Below are 18,962 nucleotides of genomic sequence, written 5' to 3'. Positions count from 1 at the left end.
GTTGTAAGTGGCCAAATTATGTTTTTTCCTTTCTTTTTAGTTGCATCAACCTCCAGGCTTCATTTCAGGCCTAACCAAAACTGTGGACAAGGGGAGGGGGAGGCTGACCCTATGTGGACCCAGATGGGAAAAGTGATGAATGGGGTTAAAATGAGCAGAGGGGAGTGATATATATAGTGTCGAGAAGCGGAACCATGCAACCAAAATCGGGATTTCCCATTTAATGCTAGCCCTAAAGCTAATGGCTAGTAAAAGAGATCCCACGGGACTAGGATACAAGGCTAACTATCAAATCAAGCAAAGGAGACAAGAGCATAAACCTAGCCCACTCTTTCCACCGAATCCGCCCACCAATCCACGCCCAAAAGTGTCCATGATAAGTAAACAAAATTACTCAACTAAACCAATGAAAAGTCATACCTTTGGGGTCGGGAGGCCCACCTTCAAACATGTGATTATAACAGATGGGTGAGGGACCACAAGGCTGGCTTGGGTGGCGGAGAAAATGGCACATCAAGCTATCTGGTGGCTGCAAGGGGTTGCTCGTTGCCCGTTGAGGATCATCTTGGAGAAAACAATTCCTAGGGATATCACCCACAAAGTGGTGGGTAACATTTGGCTCCAACTAGGGCATTATCTCTTTGGAGAGTGCACAAATCTACTCGAATGGGGAGTTCATGAGAACTCCAACAATCTCTTGGGTTCTTAGACATGTCACCTGCACATATCACAAATCAGACACACAGGGCAGCGTGCTTTCGCAGTGTCTCATGATCACACATGCTTATATTAGGCCACCAAAAATATTAATCTAAATGCAACTAATATAGCATGATAATATCATATGATGTTGGTTGTAACGAAGAAAATCAGCTTGCAATGCATCCTACCCTAACATGCATATTACATCGTAGAAGCACTAAGTGTAATCATAGAGCCAATTCAACTAAGACATCATTAGATCATTATAAAAACATTTTGCCCAATGATAACTTATGTAGCAAATCCAAGAGCAAGGACAAAAACAATCATATGGAGGGTCACCAGGGCGAGAGGTGGGAAAACAAAATGCCCATACATGGCTGATCACGGGAGAAGAGGGCACAAAGGGATGTAATCTAGTGAGGAAAGACAAGGGCACAAAGGGTTGAGGAAGGGGTCCACACGAGACTCAACTACAACCCTATGATGGTGAGGAAAGACAAGGGTCCTATCAATATCGTCGTCATTGGTGTCATAGATAGGGTCCTTGTCGAAACGATCTCAATGGATCTCCCATTTTCCTTCTTCAAAATGTAAATAATCATTGATATCAATGTTTGAAGGGGCTATGAGATCACCTTCTCCAAGGTTTTCAATGGCTGGATCATTGGAGATAGTATCCTTGGAAAAGGTAGGGTTAACCCTAACTTCACTCTTTACAAACTCATCCTCCCTATCACACATGCTTTTAGAATTATCATCATCCCATCTTTCACCATGCAGACCCAAGGAGGGCCCCCTTTCCTACTCATCATCTAAATTCCCAAGGTCATGATGATGCTTAACGAAGGCTTCCTCTAGAATGTTTAATGCGGGCCATACTTGAAAGTGTCAAAGAAAGCCACCAAAGAACTCCTCAATAGATGAGATGCTCCTAGGTTTGTGATTATGCAACCATGAGTTATGACCACATAGAGATCTCATGAGCAACAAGATAAGGACATCCCAGTGGACCACTTTCTCCTTTGAAGCATGTGCATTAAATCTTTCTACATGATCAATTGTGGCGACTGGATCACCATCAAAAACGAGCACCCCACGTACAATCCTTCCTCTCACATGATTAGGGTGCCCAGGGATGCTAATGATGTCCAAAGCGGGAAAATCATCAACGAAAGGCATCCTATCGAGATATACATGTAAATTATGTAGGAGTCGCCAGGGTGAATTTAAAGATGCCTAGAGAAATGCTTGTTTCACCCTACAAGCATTGACTTTAAAGTTTAATGAAGAATTAGGGCTTCGTTCCTCCAATGGAGTTGGAAAGAATGATACATCAATATTGTCTTATGGTGAAAAAGACACAAGTCTCGTGTTCCCAGCAACGGCGCCAAAATGTTACTGCTCAAACTAGCAAGGGTCCTAGGAGGGGATCCTATAGAGCAACTACTAGGTCAAGGGGCAAAAATGGAGCGATGGCCCACTGTCACCTCAGCTAAGGCTCCCTACACTTTACGTACATTCACTGATGGGAGTAGACCTGGTATAAGAGCAATCACAATCATGAGTAGATCGATGAATGGATAGAGGGTGACTCCTAGAGCCTATTTTCAAGAGAGAATCAATTAGGTGGCTTACTTGCTTAAGAAGCTAGGTGATGGGCTCTCTGGGAGGGGTTAGGAGGATACTTAAGCCTAGGGTTTCAAAATATCTCTCGACAAGAGGCTTCCTACGTCTAAGGATCCTTGTGGAGAAATGGCTTAGATGTAATCCTTGTAGAATATGAGTTACAAAATTGTGGGACCACAGAGAAGCCAAGTGGATCTAAACTAGGTCAAGGGTATGGAGTTGATCACTCAAAGAGGGGCTTGACCTAATTCGGGAGGAGAATAGGATCAAAGGACTAATTTTAATTTGAAATTTGAATGAAATGATCCAAATGAGGAAACTAACCCAAATCAGCCTAGGGAGAGAAATGGCCTTTGAGCTAGGGCTTGCGATATCTCGGGATTCCACTATCGGAAATGCTTGAAATTTGGAAGACCCTTGAGAAGACCCTAGCGCAGTTATGGACCAATTTTCAAGGTGTTTGGAATCTGGATGGCTATAAAAGATTTCACTTGATTCCCTAGGTAACCCTCTAGGGTTAGACCTAGAAATTGCAAAAGTGAAGAAAAGAGGTAAATTTGACGACCAATGGGATACGAGGATCATTACCTTATTGTTTGGGCTTAATGGAGTCAAGATACACATAGATCATGAATTTTCGTAAGCTAAGGCGCCGTAATTGATCTTTGCTAGCCTCTCCAAGGGCAACAACTAGGTCAATAGGGATTTACACTTCAAATTTGCCAAAGAGATGAAGTTTTGAGGCTTAAAACCTATTAGGTGCCTCTCGGAACATTCACCCACTCGCTTCAAGTACAATGCATGCATTAAATCACTTACTCAAGGTTCCCAGAAGAATTTTGCATTTACTTTAACCCATACAAGAATAATGATAACCATAGCATGCAGTAAACCAGTAAAATAACAAGAATAGCATCAAAATTCGACTTACATGAGGGAGTGAGTATATCCATTCATCATCTTTGCATTAGAAAGAAACTCCAAAGACAATAGTGAGAGCCCAAACATCATAGTGCATTAAGAAAGCTCCAAAAGTTTACCCAACAAAAGTGCGAAAATCTCTTAAGAGATGCCAATCCAATCCAAGTGATGATGAGAGGTTAGAATGAGCCTCTTTCATATTTATACAACTCTAAAGGGGATTCGATTTGCCTAATTGGCCTAATTTAGCCCCAAATAATAAAATAACACATAATAATGACATGACTTGTTGACAAGCCCACCAAGATTGCTCACTAATACAAAGAATAGCCTCTCAAGAGGGAAAAATAATGAAAATGATGAGTCATTGGGCCCTTGAGGAGGCCTAAGGGAGTTCAAATGTGCCAAGTTGAGTGAAAAGGCACAAAACATAGTGGACAAGGGGTTGGCCCCTTGTTTCCAATCAAGTCACATGTGGTGCTCCCAAGTGGGTATGGGGACACAATGACATCCTCATGGGTCTCCAAATGGATCGATAATGTTTGTAAAACATTTGTAAGGGTTAGGATGATGACATGTGCCCTCCCTTTATCTCCTGCAGTGAGACACATCCTCATCTGGACCCTGGAACATCTGCCAAGTGTGTGGTACATATGTCGAGTTGGTTGGGCATGGTGATCCAAGTGCATCATCCTCATCCAAAAGGTGGAACACGAGCAATCCCTGGATGGTGTTGGGGATCCATGAAGTACACTCTGCTATGGTGGAGACCCATGGCTCTCAACGCTCACCCTACAAGTGCCAGATGACATGTGCCCTCCCTTTGTCTCTCGTAGTGAGTCACATCCTCCTCTGGACCCTGGAACATCTGCCAAGTGTTTGGTACATGCGTGAAGTTGGTTAGGCATGGTGATCCAAGTGCATCATCCTCATCCAAAAGGTGGAACACGAGCAATCCCTTAATGGTGTTGGAGATCCATGAAGTACACTATGCTATGGTGGAGACCTACCTACAATCCTGCATAAGATCCAATGTGTCACCTTGCCCTCCAATACAACAAATCACTAGAGTAATCAAGTAAAAGAGCTTACAAATCATGAAATCATGTGAGCAATTCATGGTGGCATGTTGTTCCATAGTGAGCTTTGGCATGTACAGGTGTCTCCAATCTCAATAAGGGGCTTAACCAAGGACCCTATTAGGTGGTTTCAGCCTGTAAAGGGGGGTGACATGTCCATGGTACATCAATCAATGGGTAGGTGGCATGTGATATAGTAATGGGATAGCGTGGGGATCAAGGGAAGACACCAAGCCACATGTCATGGTACAAGGGTAGTTATGATGAAGGAAGCCCACACTTGGGTATATGAGTATAGGAGGGAGCAAATCGTGGTACATGAGTCACCCCGGCCTTTGTTTTTCCACCCTTTTTCATGTCTTTCACCTTTGATTGATTTTTCTTCATAATTGCTCGGACCTCCAGGGGATGAGAGCATAATGTGTAGAATATAGCAGTAGATACCCTCTTTTAAGGTGAGGCAGTTCATTGCTCACCAGGGGTTGGGACAATCATGGGTTTCTTAATGTGGAGGGGGCTCATCTAGGGCCCATAGGAACTAGGGTGATGGCCATGAATGAGGTGTGGAGCTCATGTTTGGTTTTTGCCCACGTATTAAATTTGTATGTCTCGGCCATCTTTTGCATTTTGTGATACATTTCCTGTTGTAAGTGGCCAAATTATGCTTTTTCCTTTCTTTTTAGTTGCATCAACCTCTGGGCATCGTTCGAGGCCCGACCCAAAGTGTGGACGAGAGGAGGGGGGCTAACCCTATGTGGGCCCAGCGAACACATGTGGACCCGGATGGGAAAAGTGATGAATGGGGTTAAAATGAGCGGAGGTGAGTGATTTTTATGGTGTCAGGAAGTGGGACCATGCAACCAAAATTCAGGATTTCCCACGTAGTGCCAGCCCTAAAGCTAATGGTCAGTAAAAGATATCCCACGAGACTAGGATACAAGGCTAACTACCGAATCGAACAGATGAGACAAGAGTACAAACCTAGCCCACTTCTTCCACTGAATCCCCCCACCAATCCTTGCCCAAAAGTATCCATGACAAGTAAACAAAATTACTCAACTAAAACAATGAAAAGTCATACCTTTGGGGTCGGGAGGCCCACTTTCAAACATGCAATCATAACAAAGGGGCAAGGGACCACAAGGTTGGCTCGAGTGGCAGAGAAAATGGCACATCGAGCTATCTGGTGCTTGCAAGGGGCTGTCAGCTGAGGATCATCTTCGAGAAAAACTTTATCCTAGGGATATCACCCACAAAGTGGTGGGTAACACATATCAACCATATTATAGGGCTAAGGGTTATAAATTATAAAAAGATTAATACTAACAGGTTGCAATTCTTTATGTGCACTTTTCCAAATACACAAATTATGCTTGCACCCTGAAACACTGCAGCCTATAGGTTTGGCTAACCCAAATGACATACTTCCTTAAAATTGGTGCTTTTCCACCGCTAACTCTCCACCAAACATTGTATAAGTGGTGTGATTAGAACATTTCTTTGCCCCTCCTAAAAGCGATGTAAGAGGATGACAAGCTCATTTTCTCTCAACGCCCAATTTCTACAATTAAAAAGAGCAAAAGAAATCAGATTTGGGGCTTTATAGGCACTTTCTTCACAGGTTTGACATTTTTTCTAAAAAGTCAGATGTTTTCAAAAATATCACAATGTGGCAATTTTTTCAAAAAATCGCCCTCTTTTTTTGGTGGTTGAGGGGGAGGGGTAGTGGGATGGATTTAACATCAAAAAAACTCTCCACATTGGAAATACCTCTAAGAATGATGTAATATATGCATGTGATCAAAAAAGATGAAGTTGTCACACAGTGTACAATGAAAATGCCTCCAATATTGATGGTAAGTCAAATAGAGATAAGGTGCCTCTCGATAGAAATAGAATATCACTATAGCCATTATAAGTTGATAACAAGGTAGGTATTCGTAATCACCTTGTGACTTAACTACTAGCCCACTTCATAAAATACATCATATAATAACAACAAGACGTCATAAAAGCACTCTGATCAATCAAATGCCCTTGAAACAAAATGTCAAAATGCAAGCAAGTGACCAACTTGGGATGAACATAAGTATCATTCAACTACCATATTTTCATACATCTAAAAGTTGGAAAATAATCAAGAAAGTTTAATAGCGTACATCTCTAAGTCCCACGTAGCCAGAATCGATACGAACTTGTTTTTCAAATGCTTGAAATATATCCCATCCCCACTCCCTATATGTTTCATTTCCAGTAATTCGCCAAAGGTACATGAGTGACTCAATAGTTTCAGGCCTCATAATGTTCCAGGATGTGCCAACCACCATATCCTGCAACACAATACCTTTTATAAGTTGTTCTTTCAAGTATCTGTAACTTCTATAAACACTACAATTAATACAAAACATATGTTCCTTGCATTAATACTTCAAAATCAAAACATAAGTGTTTCTACATAAAACAAATTGTGGACACAACCCATTGAAAATTCCTTGCTTGTTTGCAATACGAAGTGGGAGTGAATTTTATTTCTGCCTAAATTGAATCGGGAGAAATTCTAACCTCTCCTTCATGGAAAATGTAGTTTTCTCCAGCCAGCTTTGTCCGAGTTGAGTTATAAAAGTTATAGCATGTCCAAGTAAGCTGCAGAAGAAACGAGACCAATCAACAACAATCTAGTCAAACCTATTCATCAATAGATTATTAGATAAATCATATCAAATATGATTAAAGATTAAACAATGGGTTTCATCAGGAAATCATGAGGATTAGAAGAATGAATCTAGTACGGATGAGATCCACATCAGATACAACTATAAATTATTTATATACCATATCACTAGCAAACATTGCTATCAATAATTCTGCAGTTAAGATGTCATTTTTACACTGTATTGGAGCACAACAAATCTCACCAAACATATAAACAGCTAATACAAAAACAAGCTATTATTGTGGTTAAGAATGCATGGCAAAAACATGCACCAACTTGAAGACCAGTGTCTCAATTTTTGGACTTATGACCTATCCAAACCCTATTTATGGGAAGCTAAACACATGCATTATGTTCCATCATTTTATGTATCAGTACAATTCCTATTGAAGTCACTTCAAGGTTATGTACAATCACAGATTTGAGGGTTCGTCAAGAAAATGGAATAGTAGGTTACATTCTCATTACAAACATGAAATCATTAAGCATAAAAAAGCTTAGGAAACCCAAATGCTGAAACCAATAATAATTCCAAGTGGGTCAAAAGCCCTGGAACCAAAATTGCAGCAAAAACCAGATGAATTTGCACATAAAAATAGGAATCAAAAGGACTATAAAAACTGTGGTCTGAGAGGAAACAAAGAATATTTTATTCATAATATCTCTCGAGAGTCAAGATACAAGAGAAATAGAGCCAGTTAACATGTTTTGCAAAATGCATGCAATTATCCAGTAGAAACAATTGTGGAAAGTAGATATCGATATTGATCCTGATAAAGTTAGGGCCATACTGACTAGTCTAATCCTGAGGAATCCCACTGACTTGAGAATGTTTAAGTACATACATAGAGTTCAATTTTTCTTTAAATATGTCTGATATCAACAAGTAAATATTTACAACATTGAAAAATAAAAGTGGAAGTGTATATAGAGGGGGGAATTATATCCTATTCCTCAATGCTGCTAAAGAAAAAGTAAAATCAGAATAATCTAGGGCGGGTAATTTTTTGGCATCCTTACTCAAAATGTACCCTTTGGCAGACAATTACATACATACCTCTTGCAGCTAAGAGTGACAAAAAATTGTATTGAACAGACCTCATCAGAAAAAATATACTTGTACTGTAACTTCCAAATGGTAAATAATGCAGTAATTCTTAGTGAATCCCAAATGCCTGTGAAGGAACTATTATTGACTGATAGTCACCCAGCAAAACTACTCTCCAATAAAGTTGTCCCAGAAATAGCATTGATTGTCAATCCTAAACAGATTTCCAGTAACTTCTAGCAAACTTGCCATAGATAAGATGTGCTTCTCTGTCACTGGTTGGCTGCAATCTAGGCAAAGGCCATCTGTTACACACTGTAAGACAAGTGGGCTTTAGATGGCAGCCCCTTGGTAAACAACAAGCTAAGCAAAAGCCCGGATTTAATAACTGAGGCAACACGAGCAAACAATCTGGTGTCAGCGAATCCACCGATTCTTTGAATAATAAGAAATCCATCTTGCTGCTTGCATTCAATAAAAAAAACAAAGGATGCTTCTTGTGCAGGAGAGAGTATATCCTTTTGTTGTCATGTACCCTTTGATGGTGTGAAATAATTGTTGAGACTCTTTGCTAACCAAACCCTCATGAAGTTTCTCTTAGTAAATGTTACCCACCAAAATGGGTAACCCCATAGGAGAAAACTGTTTTTCTTACCTTTGGACAACCAACCAGCCAACGACCCCTGACATTCACTTCTTGATGATGATATGCCATTTGCCTCCGCCATCTGCATCAGCCACATACCTCTCACCATATGGCATTTCCTCTTGGATGAAGGTTGAATGCTATTGAAAAGGTACTTTGATAATTTTGCAATTGGGTGCTTATACTCGTTTGTTTTGGGCAATTAGAATGGACCGATCTTGACTGTATATATGTTCTCTCACCTTACTACAAGGGTTAATCTTTAACCTAGTCCAGTGGAACCTCCCTTTAGGCCTTAGGGTTATTTCCTCTTTTCAAGGGCTATTTTTCAAGCGTTTATATATTCCTTGTCTAAATGCATAGCTTTATGTTAATTTTTTCATGAAATATTGCATGCTTTAATTAAAAATCTTGAACATCCCTTGAGAACCTCCTAGAGAGCTTTTCTCTTGATTTTATCCCCTCATAAAGTGATAGATAGGGTTTTAAAAGTGGAAACTTAGCGTTTTCCTCCTTACTCTTTTCAAGCATTTGATATTTCCATAATAATTTTTGCTTAAACTCCATCACTCAAATAGTTAGTAGGCACTAGCTTCCACGTAGATGGTCAAAAATCAAAAACTTCAAAAAGTAACCTTTTTCTTCTTCACCTGAAAGTTTGGCCCCAAAATTTCGAGCCCTCATTTTTGGAGGCCCCTAAAGTTTTGGTCCTAAAATTTCAGCCCCTAAATTTTCAAACCTCTAAAATTTCATCCCTTTAAGGCAAGCCACTAAGGATAGGGTTTGAAGCCAAATTCAGCTAGGGCATGAGTATTGACCTAGTTAGAAGATGTTCTACCTAGCTAAGCCTTAAAATATCAAAATCTAGCGATTTGCATGGTTGGGAGTCACTCCCAAGGGTTGACATCATCAACCCTAGGAAATTCTAGGACTAGAAAAACCCTCATTCAACACTAAGGCTTCAACTAGGGACGATTGAAGGTTTATGGATCCTATTGTTGATTATATCATTATGACAAATCTTTCCTCTCTCCTGGTATGCTTAGTTGAGCTACTTTTGAGTCATATATCAAAAAACCTAGGTTACAAGTCCCTTTATAGGTTGCTTCTAAGGTGCGGTATTCTTTGTCTTGTAGAATCAAGCCTTGTCCTTAGCTCGAGTATCTTCAAGGGGCAATTCAAATGTCACCTTTGAACTAGTGCCTTAGAATATCTATTAGGTGACCAACACCAAGAAGCCTCCCTAGTGATGAAATTCCTCTAAAGAGCAAGAGGTAGAGTGTTGTGGTGAAAATGAAAAGTTGAGTCCTTGTGCCAATCTGGAAGGACAGGTTGTTTGGGAAGCCAGTTAGAGTAGGAACTGTTGCTACACTTAGAGTACCGGCTAACACAGCAAACCCAACCTTGCTTAAGTGGTTTAAAAATATGGCATGATCCATGATTGCGCCCCATTCAATCACACGAAAGTATAGCACTAAAATTCTCACATAAAGTGCAGATAACATATCTACATCAAGATTGAAGAGTAATAAAGAGCTGAGGTACACACCTAAACAGGGAGTGGCAGACCAGTGATGGCCCTGAAAGGATTTTTGAAAGTAGAAAACAGGTAAAGGAAGGTCAATAAATCCCATAATACTACCATTGGAGAATGCCTGTCAAAACCCTATCAATAAGTAGAAGCTATTTGTCTTTATCCCACCTGAAGCAATTAATGTTGAAGTGGAATCCATGCTTGTCCATCTATACAGTTTGCATTTCAAGTTTATCTTATCACCCTGATGTTTTATTGATCCAAGGTTTATTTGGAAACAGAGATAATTGGTTCACCCAGGGATTCGCCATTTGTTGTGGCCACAACCACCAACCTATTAAAACATGCTCTGGTAGCAAATTTGAATGGGTCCCCTAGAAGTTTGATCTTTCACTTCTCCAAATGATTTGTTTTTATCCCAAGGATTTTAACTCTGTGTCGAGTCAAATCTTCAATTCTTAATGATCAAGACCCCCCTTTAATAAACCTCTACTACATGATTCACTCACGAGTCACAACCCAGTCTAGCCCTTCATTCCTATCCTTCATCAAGACTCTTTCAAATCCTCATAAACGTTCATGGTGCCCTATGCCCATGCATATAATCACCCCCACTCTTTACCCCTCAAAATCTTCCATCACATCTCTTTTCCCATTATAACTCTTTTTGCTTTGAAAAGCACGCATAACTTGCCCTTTCCGCTTATCACAATCAACACTGCGCATCACTATACACCGGACCGAACGGTATTGTTAACCATAACACATATTTATTTTGTGTCCAAAGCCCCATCGCATATCGCAATTGGCGGGGTCCAAGGCTTATATATAAAGCACACTGTGATATACCGGACCCGCCGGGACTATTAAACGTGACACATATATATGTTGGGTCCGCTCCCCAATTGCAAGTCGCAATAGGCAGAACCTGAGGTCCATACACAAGGAGTTATGCAATGTGGTGGACCCGCCGATATTATTAAGCACATCATATATATTTTCGGGTCCGGAGCCTATTGCTAATCGCAATCGGCAGTCGGCGAAAGTGAAGCCCATGCGATATGCGAAGGGGCGATATGGCGGACCCGCCGATAATTATACGCCTAGGTGCATAACATTTCAAGTCCGACCGCGGGTTTTGCCGTGTTTTCCCTGTGTTTTCGATAAAGTGTTCCGGTCCCGGTTTTCAAAGGAAAGTCTTATACGACGGACCCAAGGGGATTATGAACCACAGCACATATATATTTCAGGTCTCGTCAATCGCAAGTCACAATCGATAGAGCCCAAAGCTTAAACATAAGGCGCTATGCAATTAGCGGACCCGATAGGGTATAGGTTCCCATCTATAATATTTCAAGTCTGGATTTCGGATCCGGTTATGTGTTATGCGATGATTTTCAATGTAAATCGAGTTTACGCTTGCGGGACTTAATCAAAGAGTGAATTAAAAAAAAAACAGGTGCCGATTCTTTCACACTTGTCCTTTTATCGTTATAAACGTTTAATGAAGGCAAGATTTGTGTTTTTTAAGCATTTATATCATATTTTCATAAGTATAGCTGATGTTGGTTATCTCTGCAGGCGAGGACAGAGAGAAGGCAAGCGAGGTCGAAGAACGAATGCATAAGCATCAAGTATGGCTCCAGATAAAAAATGCATGAGCAGATCCGAAAAGTTTATATATGCGGATATGTTTTATTTAAAAATTTGGCTTTAGACATTGGCGGTCATGTTTCCATGTGTTACCTGTGTGTTCCGAAGGTTATGCGGTCTCAACCCTTATCATGAAGAAAGGACACGCATACCTCCTCCTTTCAATCGGCATCTATTCATTTCCCCAGGAAATGAAATGCTTCAGCAGATGTGGCCTTTACGTGTCAATGGTTACATCGACTGTTCTAGGCCTGTATATTTTAATTTGTATATTGAAAAGAGGAGGGAGGTGAAAAGTCAGGGGAGACCGAGGGTCAGTGGCTTCTGCATAAGTATTACCTTTGAAGATGAGAGGAGGGATTTTTTGGGCAGAACAGCTTTTGATTTATTGTGAATAAAGAAGATTGTTTGGGTCAAGAAGGAGCCTTTTGTTTCAGATTTATTTTTCTCTGCTTTCATGTGTTTAGAATCAGAGTGTTGTTGCTGGCATAAAGATAAATGTGTTTTGCTTTGTGCATATTGATAACATACAGTTAATGGTTATTCCTGGTTATTCAAATATAATTCAATAGCATGTTTAACTCATGAAAGGTTGCTAATTCTAAACTTTTTTAAACATCAGTTGCAAGTGTTATTTGTATTGAAAGGAATGTGTATTCCTGTATAAGTAATTGGATTGCAATTGAGATTTAATACAGCCTTGTTCTTATGTGAACTAGTAATTGATTCTTCTGGACTTGGAATCTACATATGATGTTTAACCTCTTTTGTTATGCTCCTGCAGGATAGATTAGGATAGTTAGGACAAGCTTAAGTAGTGAGAAGTAATGTAGATAGAATTTGATACATATAGGTTAGTTGTTTCGTTTTGTTGATTTAATTGAAGTCTTCCTCCTGGAAGCAATCTTTCAACACCTATAATAGTTTACGGGATCCTTTAAAACCCGTTGGAACTGGCCACCCCAAACGAAAGCAGATCTAATTGGGGTCTGTGATCGAGTTAGTTCCCCTTGTTGGTATAGAGAAAATTCGCCATGTCAACATGTTCGAAAAGCCTGGTCCTTAGTTCAATAATGCTCCAGAAAGTTATTAAAGAATGCTTCAATTGATGAAATACTCCTAGGCTCGACTTTATACAACCATGAGTCATGACCTTGAAGCGACCTTATGAACAACAATATGAGCACATCATGATGAACCACATCAGTTTTTGTGCTATATGTAGCAAATCTTGTCACAAGATAGCAGAAGATGGATCACCATCAAACTTAGGCACCGCAAGTATTTTGCGTAAGCTGACATGGTTCGGGTACCCATGAATGTTAGCAATGTCCAAGGCAGGGATTTTAACAAGATAAGACATCCTATTAGGTTACACATATAAATCATGTAGGAGCCACGAGGGTGAATTCAAAGATGCCTTGAGAGATGCCTGCCTCACCCTACAAGCATTGACTTTGAGGTTCAATGAAGAACAATGGCTTTGTTATTCCAATGGAGTCGCCAAAAGAGGATGTATATTGTCGTTAAAGGAATTACCTCTTCAAATATTACGACAAGGAGGCAGACATGCTTCCTCCTCGGCAACGGCGCCAAAAATGTCACCACAAAATCTAGCAAGGCCCTAACGAAGGGAAAACCTAAGGGGCAACTACAAGACTAAACGAAAACAATGAGGCAATGACCCACTGTCACCTTAGTCAAAGTCCTCTACTCTTTACGGACTTTCACCGATGGGAGGAGTCATGGTAAGGAAGGAATATTTTGGATTGAATAGATCAACGATTTAGGTAGGACGTTATTCCACAAAGCCCATTCATGGAGAGACACAACAATGGCTCAATGTTTCAAGGAAGCTAAACGCTCTCCAAGAAAGGCCTAGGATAAGATCAAGATTTAGGGTTTGAGATTTATGATTATAATAGGTATTCTTAACATCAAGGCTCCAAGTAATGGGATAGGACCTCTCAAAGAAGCTCAATGTGATGTTTTAACACTTCCAAAAAGATCTTCATTTCCTTTGAAAGGCCTAGGAAAGACTTGCACTAGACCTACAGTTTTTTATAATTTATTCCAACAAATAATATGTTCATACAACCCTCAAAGAAGGTCGCAAGGTGTGTGTTACAAATATAAACTATATAGAATAACAATAAATATAAATAAATGTAAAAATTAAATAATGAAATAATGATTATGCTAAATAGTCATTAGTTAAGTGAAAAGGCATGTCTAAAAGACATGCCCAATCATGAAAGGACGTCTGCCTAGCTATATAAGTGGGTCCTCATTGTAACATTCAACATATCTCTTCTACATTTTTATATATAATAAATTATTATTACAAAATACCTCGTGTATTTTTACACTAAAGTCAACAAGCTATAAGTTTTGTTGTTTCAGTGGCATCAAAGCCATGCGAGACTTTGATCACTATCACCCACACAATATAACCATGCGAGACTTTGATCGCTATCAGCTGCACAATGTGCCATTAAGTTTACGTCCTGAATTCATTGAGCAGTTTAGTAAAATTCAAGAAAAACTTCAGCAATGGGAAAAATCATATGTAGAAGTTACAGCACGTCTAAAGGAAATCGATAATAAGGATGATGATAGCAGTGTAGAAACGAAACAAGGTGAAGTAGGAGAAGAAGATTTTGATTAGAACGATGATAATGAAAATGAAGATGTAATAGATAATGTTAATAGTGACAGCAAGCACATAAAAAGTGCAGCAAAATTGAGAATAAATGAAAGTAGAAACCCTCCTATTCCTCCATCCTCCTTGCTGCACAACATTAATGCCAATGTTAATGATGCCAGTAACATCAATATCAACAGAATTCAAAGAAGATACAGACTGAATGGAAATGAAAATGACAGTGACATGAATGTTGCTGCATTATTTCCTCCTTACTACTCCATAATAACAATGGTTTGAACAGAAATAGACCAACATTAACACTGAATGAAGATGGAAACAACAGTAATTCTTTGAGTCTTCCCAACCCTCCTATTCCTTCCCCTTTCTTACTGCCCAACAACAATAATAATGGTGATTATGGAAATGAAAACATAAATTCCAACGAATTAAGTCCTGCTAAGCCTCCAAATCCTTCCTCCCACTTACTGTCCAATAACCATGGTAATAATAACCAGAGGCCCAGCAGAAGTAGCAAAACAACATTAAGGCTCAATGGGAACAGAAATTTCGGTGACACAAGTGACCTTGTTCATCATCCTGTTGTGCCCTCTCCCATACTGTGCAATAATAATAGTAATTATGATAGTGATGACAGCGACAGCAGCACAAGTGGAAGAAGATCAAGAAGATTACATGAAAATAGAAATGGAAATAGAAAATATGGCATTCCAAGCTTAGGAGAAACTGTTAGAGAACAATTTTGCAGGACGATGGCTTTTCCGAAATTGAGAAACTTGACAAGGAAAGCCTCCTCTCTCATCACTGATTCTACCCTACTACAGTCAGTCCAACAGTCAAGCAAGAAATACTGCAAGCAAAATCTGCGAATTCCTCCGAAAGATGAAGTTGCAGGGTGGCGAGAGTGTTCTGAGGCCCCTCAATTGTATACTTCATCCCATGAATCACTGGAAGGCGTAAAGAAGAAGTACACTTTGTGCAAATTGATTAAATCAATGTGTCATCCCACCAAGGATATGGAACCTTTCAAAACACCCAACATTAAAGCGGCATATTCTCATTTCTGCGCGGGAGAGAATTCCCAAGATATTTTTAAAGAGTTAGTGTGTTTGAGACAAATGAGGTTGCAGGGCATTTTCCATTACAGTGCAGAAGACGATGTAGACAATGCTACTTGTGACACCAATCTTAAACAATTTCTCAGCATCATATCTTCAGTCTCTTTTCATCCCTCTGAATCGATGGCCTTTGCATCCCTCAAGTTGTTAGCCATATGTAAACCAGAGCTACTGGAAAGAGTCAGTCATTTGCTAAGATGGCAGTACCGCCATCCTGACTTGAATCTACCATGGAAGGAAGATGTTTTGCCAGTTCTAGCCTTATCTAGCCCAAATCACCACACAACCTTTGTGCCTCAGTCGTTGAGTTCCACAGAGGAAAATGACTTAAATAGAGCGAAGAAAAGATTGTTTAGGCTCTGCAGAACATGCAAAGCAGCTAAGATTTCTTTACTGGCGGACGCAGAATACACAGCTTTTCATCCAGCCATTGATTACTTAGTTTACATAGCATTTTCCAAAATCAACAAATCAGGAGGGAAGCCTCTTGTTTATCAAACGGTGCAAGCTTATCTGAAAGACTCATTCCCCAGATTAATTATAGCAACCGAAGAGGCCAAGAAGCAGGGCATTACATTGGTGTGAAGCTTGCACACGGCAGCTAAATGAGCATAGAAAATAGATGGGAAAAGTCATTGTTTGTACCTTCGCCAATACATTCTTCCATTATGGAGACACGGGTCTGTTATGATGATTGCGCTTCAATCCTGTTGGAAAAAGTTGCTAAAGGCGAAGCAGCAATGCTGCTCGCTACACACAATCTAGACTCTGTGAATACAGCTATTGCTAAATCTAAAAGACTGGATATTGTGAAGAGAAAAGGAGTTTTGCAGTTCACTCAATTGAAGGGCATAGCCGACTTACTTTCTATGAGTTTACAAAATGCGGGTTTCATGATTGTTCACTACTTGCTTCGCAGCCGTCGCTGTTCCAGTGTGGCAAAAGTACTCGAGATCTTCACAGTCGCCAAGAATTTACAATCCACGCTATGACAATGCTCACAATGAAGAATTTCAGGTTATGTATGTATGTATGTGGCATGTTTCAATGTCCCACTATCCGGACAAGCCGACGGCATCTTCCGGTCCGCTTCTTATACGCAGTCAACAGACATGGTCAACCGTCACCATTAGTCATTTCGCCTGTTTTCTCTTATAGTTATAAATCATAAACTATATAATAACAATTATAATAATTATAATCAGTTGTGAATCATGGTACAAGTAGGAAACCAGCTTCAGAACGTTACAGGGAATAGTTAACGGGTCCCCCAAGCCCCAAGAAAAACCAGGTAGCGAAGATTTAGCACTTAGTGAAACTCAAAAAAAATGTGCATTTAATGCTTAGAATCATGCTTCGGGTTGGTGATGAGTCCGCATGTCGTCTACCTATCAACAAAATCTGGTTCCATATTAACGTGAGTAATCTGCCTACCTGCGGCAACTATAGTATAGAAAATTAATTATAATTATTATATAATTAATTATTCAAAAAAATAAAATATATATATATATATATATATATATATATATTATAATAATAACATTATTATTATTATTATTATTATTATTATTATTATTATTATAATATACCAAACAAAAAAAACAAAAAACTAGTTCCAAAATTATATTACCAGCAAATTATACATGCTAGGGTACTGATGATGTAGAGTTACATATGCCAAGATTTAGATGACAAATGCAAGATGAAGAAAATTGCCAACAATATAGCTTTGAAGACAAAGCTTTTTGAAGAAAGGGGCAATGTTACGAATATAAATTATATAAAATAACAATATATATAAATAAATGTAAAAATAAATAATCAAGTAATGATTATGCTAAATAGTCATTAGTTAAGTGAAAAGGCATGTCTAAAAGACATGCCCAATCATGAAAGGACACCTGCTTAGGTATACAAGTGGGTCCTCATTGTAACATTCAACATATCTCTTGTACATTTTTATATTTAATAAATTATCATGACAAAATACCTCTTGTGTATTTTTACATTAAAGTCAACAAGTTATAAGTTTTGTTGTTTTAGTGAGAGAGAACAACCTAGGTTTTCCCACTTGGGGCAGCACACAGGGCGAGATATTTTATGGATAAAACTCAAGCAGATGCCCACCAAACTTGGAGCATAGGTAGCCTAGACCATGAGCTTGATGTTTGCACCCTTGTATTCTCGAAAAATCACCTCCCTAAAATTTCGCTGAAAGCCCTAGATTTTCGCCCTACCTTTAGGGGACCAAAATTTAGGAGGAGAAAACATGTAGAAAGAGGAATTTTATCACCAAAATCCTTTGACTAGTGCTTAGTCCTTTAAGAAGAGGGAACAAAACTACAATCAAAACCCCTCCTTCCAAGTCACCCAATAATCCATGCCCAATGTGCCCAAGGAAAAATAAAGCATAAGCACTTATGTGCACAATGAAAACATACCTTTAGAATTGGATTGCCCACCTTCAAACATATGCTCTTGACAAATGGGCGAGGGGACATATGACTGGCTCAGGGAGCAGAGATCAAATGGCACAATATATCAGCTACAGTCATGGCTGTGAGGGGGTGTTGGCTGCCAGTTGAAGACAAGTCTAGGAGAAAAATTCTTCTATGGGTCACCCACTTTTGGTGGGTAACAAGCCCATAACTACAACATTTCACAGAATACTGATTTGGGATGGCCACATCATTTAACTATGCCACAATTTTGTACCCCGCTCAGAAGTTCATATCGTCTTGTATCATCGAATATGACAGTTCCAAGAATTGAAAAAGTCATGAAGACAGTACGAAACAGAAAAGGATACCAAACATTCCATCAATAGCCTTTGAGGACAAAGCTTTTCTAAGGAGAAGGCAATGTTATCAACATAATATATAGTTAATAATTAATAAATAATTAGTATATTGAAGAGACATGTCCTAAAGGACATGACTATTCGTGAATGGGCACCTTGCCTAGTATATGAATAGGGCCTACATTTGTAATCAATCATATCTCTTGTAAATTCAACATTCTTATAAATAAATATTACTTGTCTTATAATGGATATTTTCATATTCCAGATATTCTGAAAATATTCGTTAGTATACGAACCTTGTTTGTTACAGTAATCAAGGAACTGAAATGGTTGTGTTTCCCCAAAAGGTTAGTTTAGATATGAACATTGAACATTATAAAGGGATTATTCTCCCCATTTATGTGGGTTTTGTTTTTCTGCTCATGAAGTTAAAAACGAAGTCTGTAAA

General features: G+C 39.2%; 1 protein-coding gene across 1 annotated transcript in view; it reads right to left on the bottom strand.

Annotated features, from left to right (window-relative positions):
- LOC149146593 (mannosyl-oligosaccharide 1,2-alpha-mannosidase MNS1-like) overlaps positions 1 to 18,962 on the bottom strand; it is a 185,754-nt gene that overhangs the window by 63,080 nt on the left and 103,712 nt on the right. The window contains exons 12-13 of the mRNA XM_089450085.1: positions 6,894 to 6,974; positions 6,491 to 6,661 (exon numbers count right to left, since the gene is read on the bottom strand). Coding sequence (XP_089306211.1) covers positions 6,491 to 6,661; positions 6,894 to 6,974 — 252 coding nt within the window. The remainder of the gene's footprint in view (positions 1 to 6,490; positions 6,662 to 6,893; positions 6,975 to 18,962) is intronic.

This window comes from Pinus tabuliformis, chromosome X (genome assembly GCF_031772625.1).
Source record: "Pinus tabuliformis cultivar Carrire ecotype Pingquan chromosome X, CPIR1, whole genome shotgun sequence".
Classification (NCBI taxonomy): Eukaryota; Viridiplantae; Streptophyta; class Pinopsida; order Pinales; family Pinaceae; genus Pinus; species Pinus tabuliformis.
This window is presented reverse-complemented; position numbering and strand designations above follow the sequence as displayed.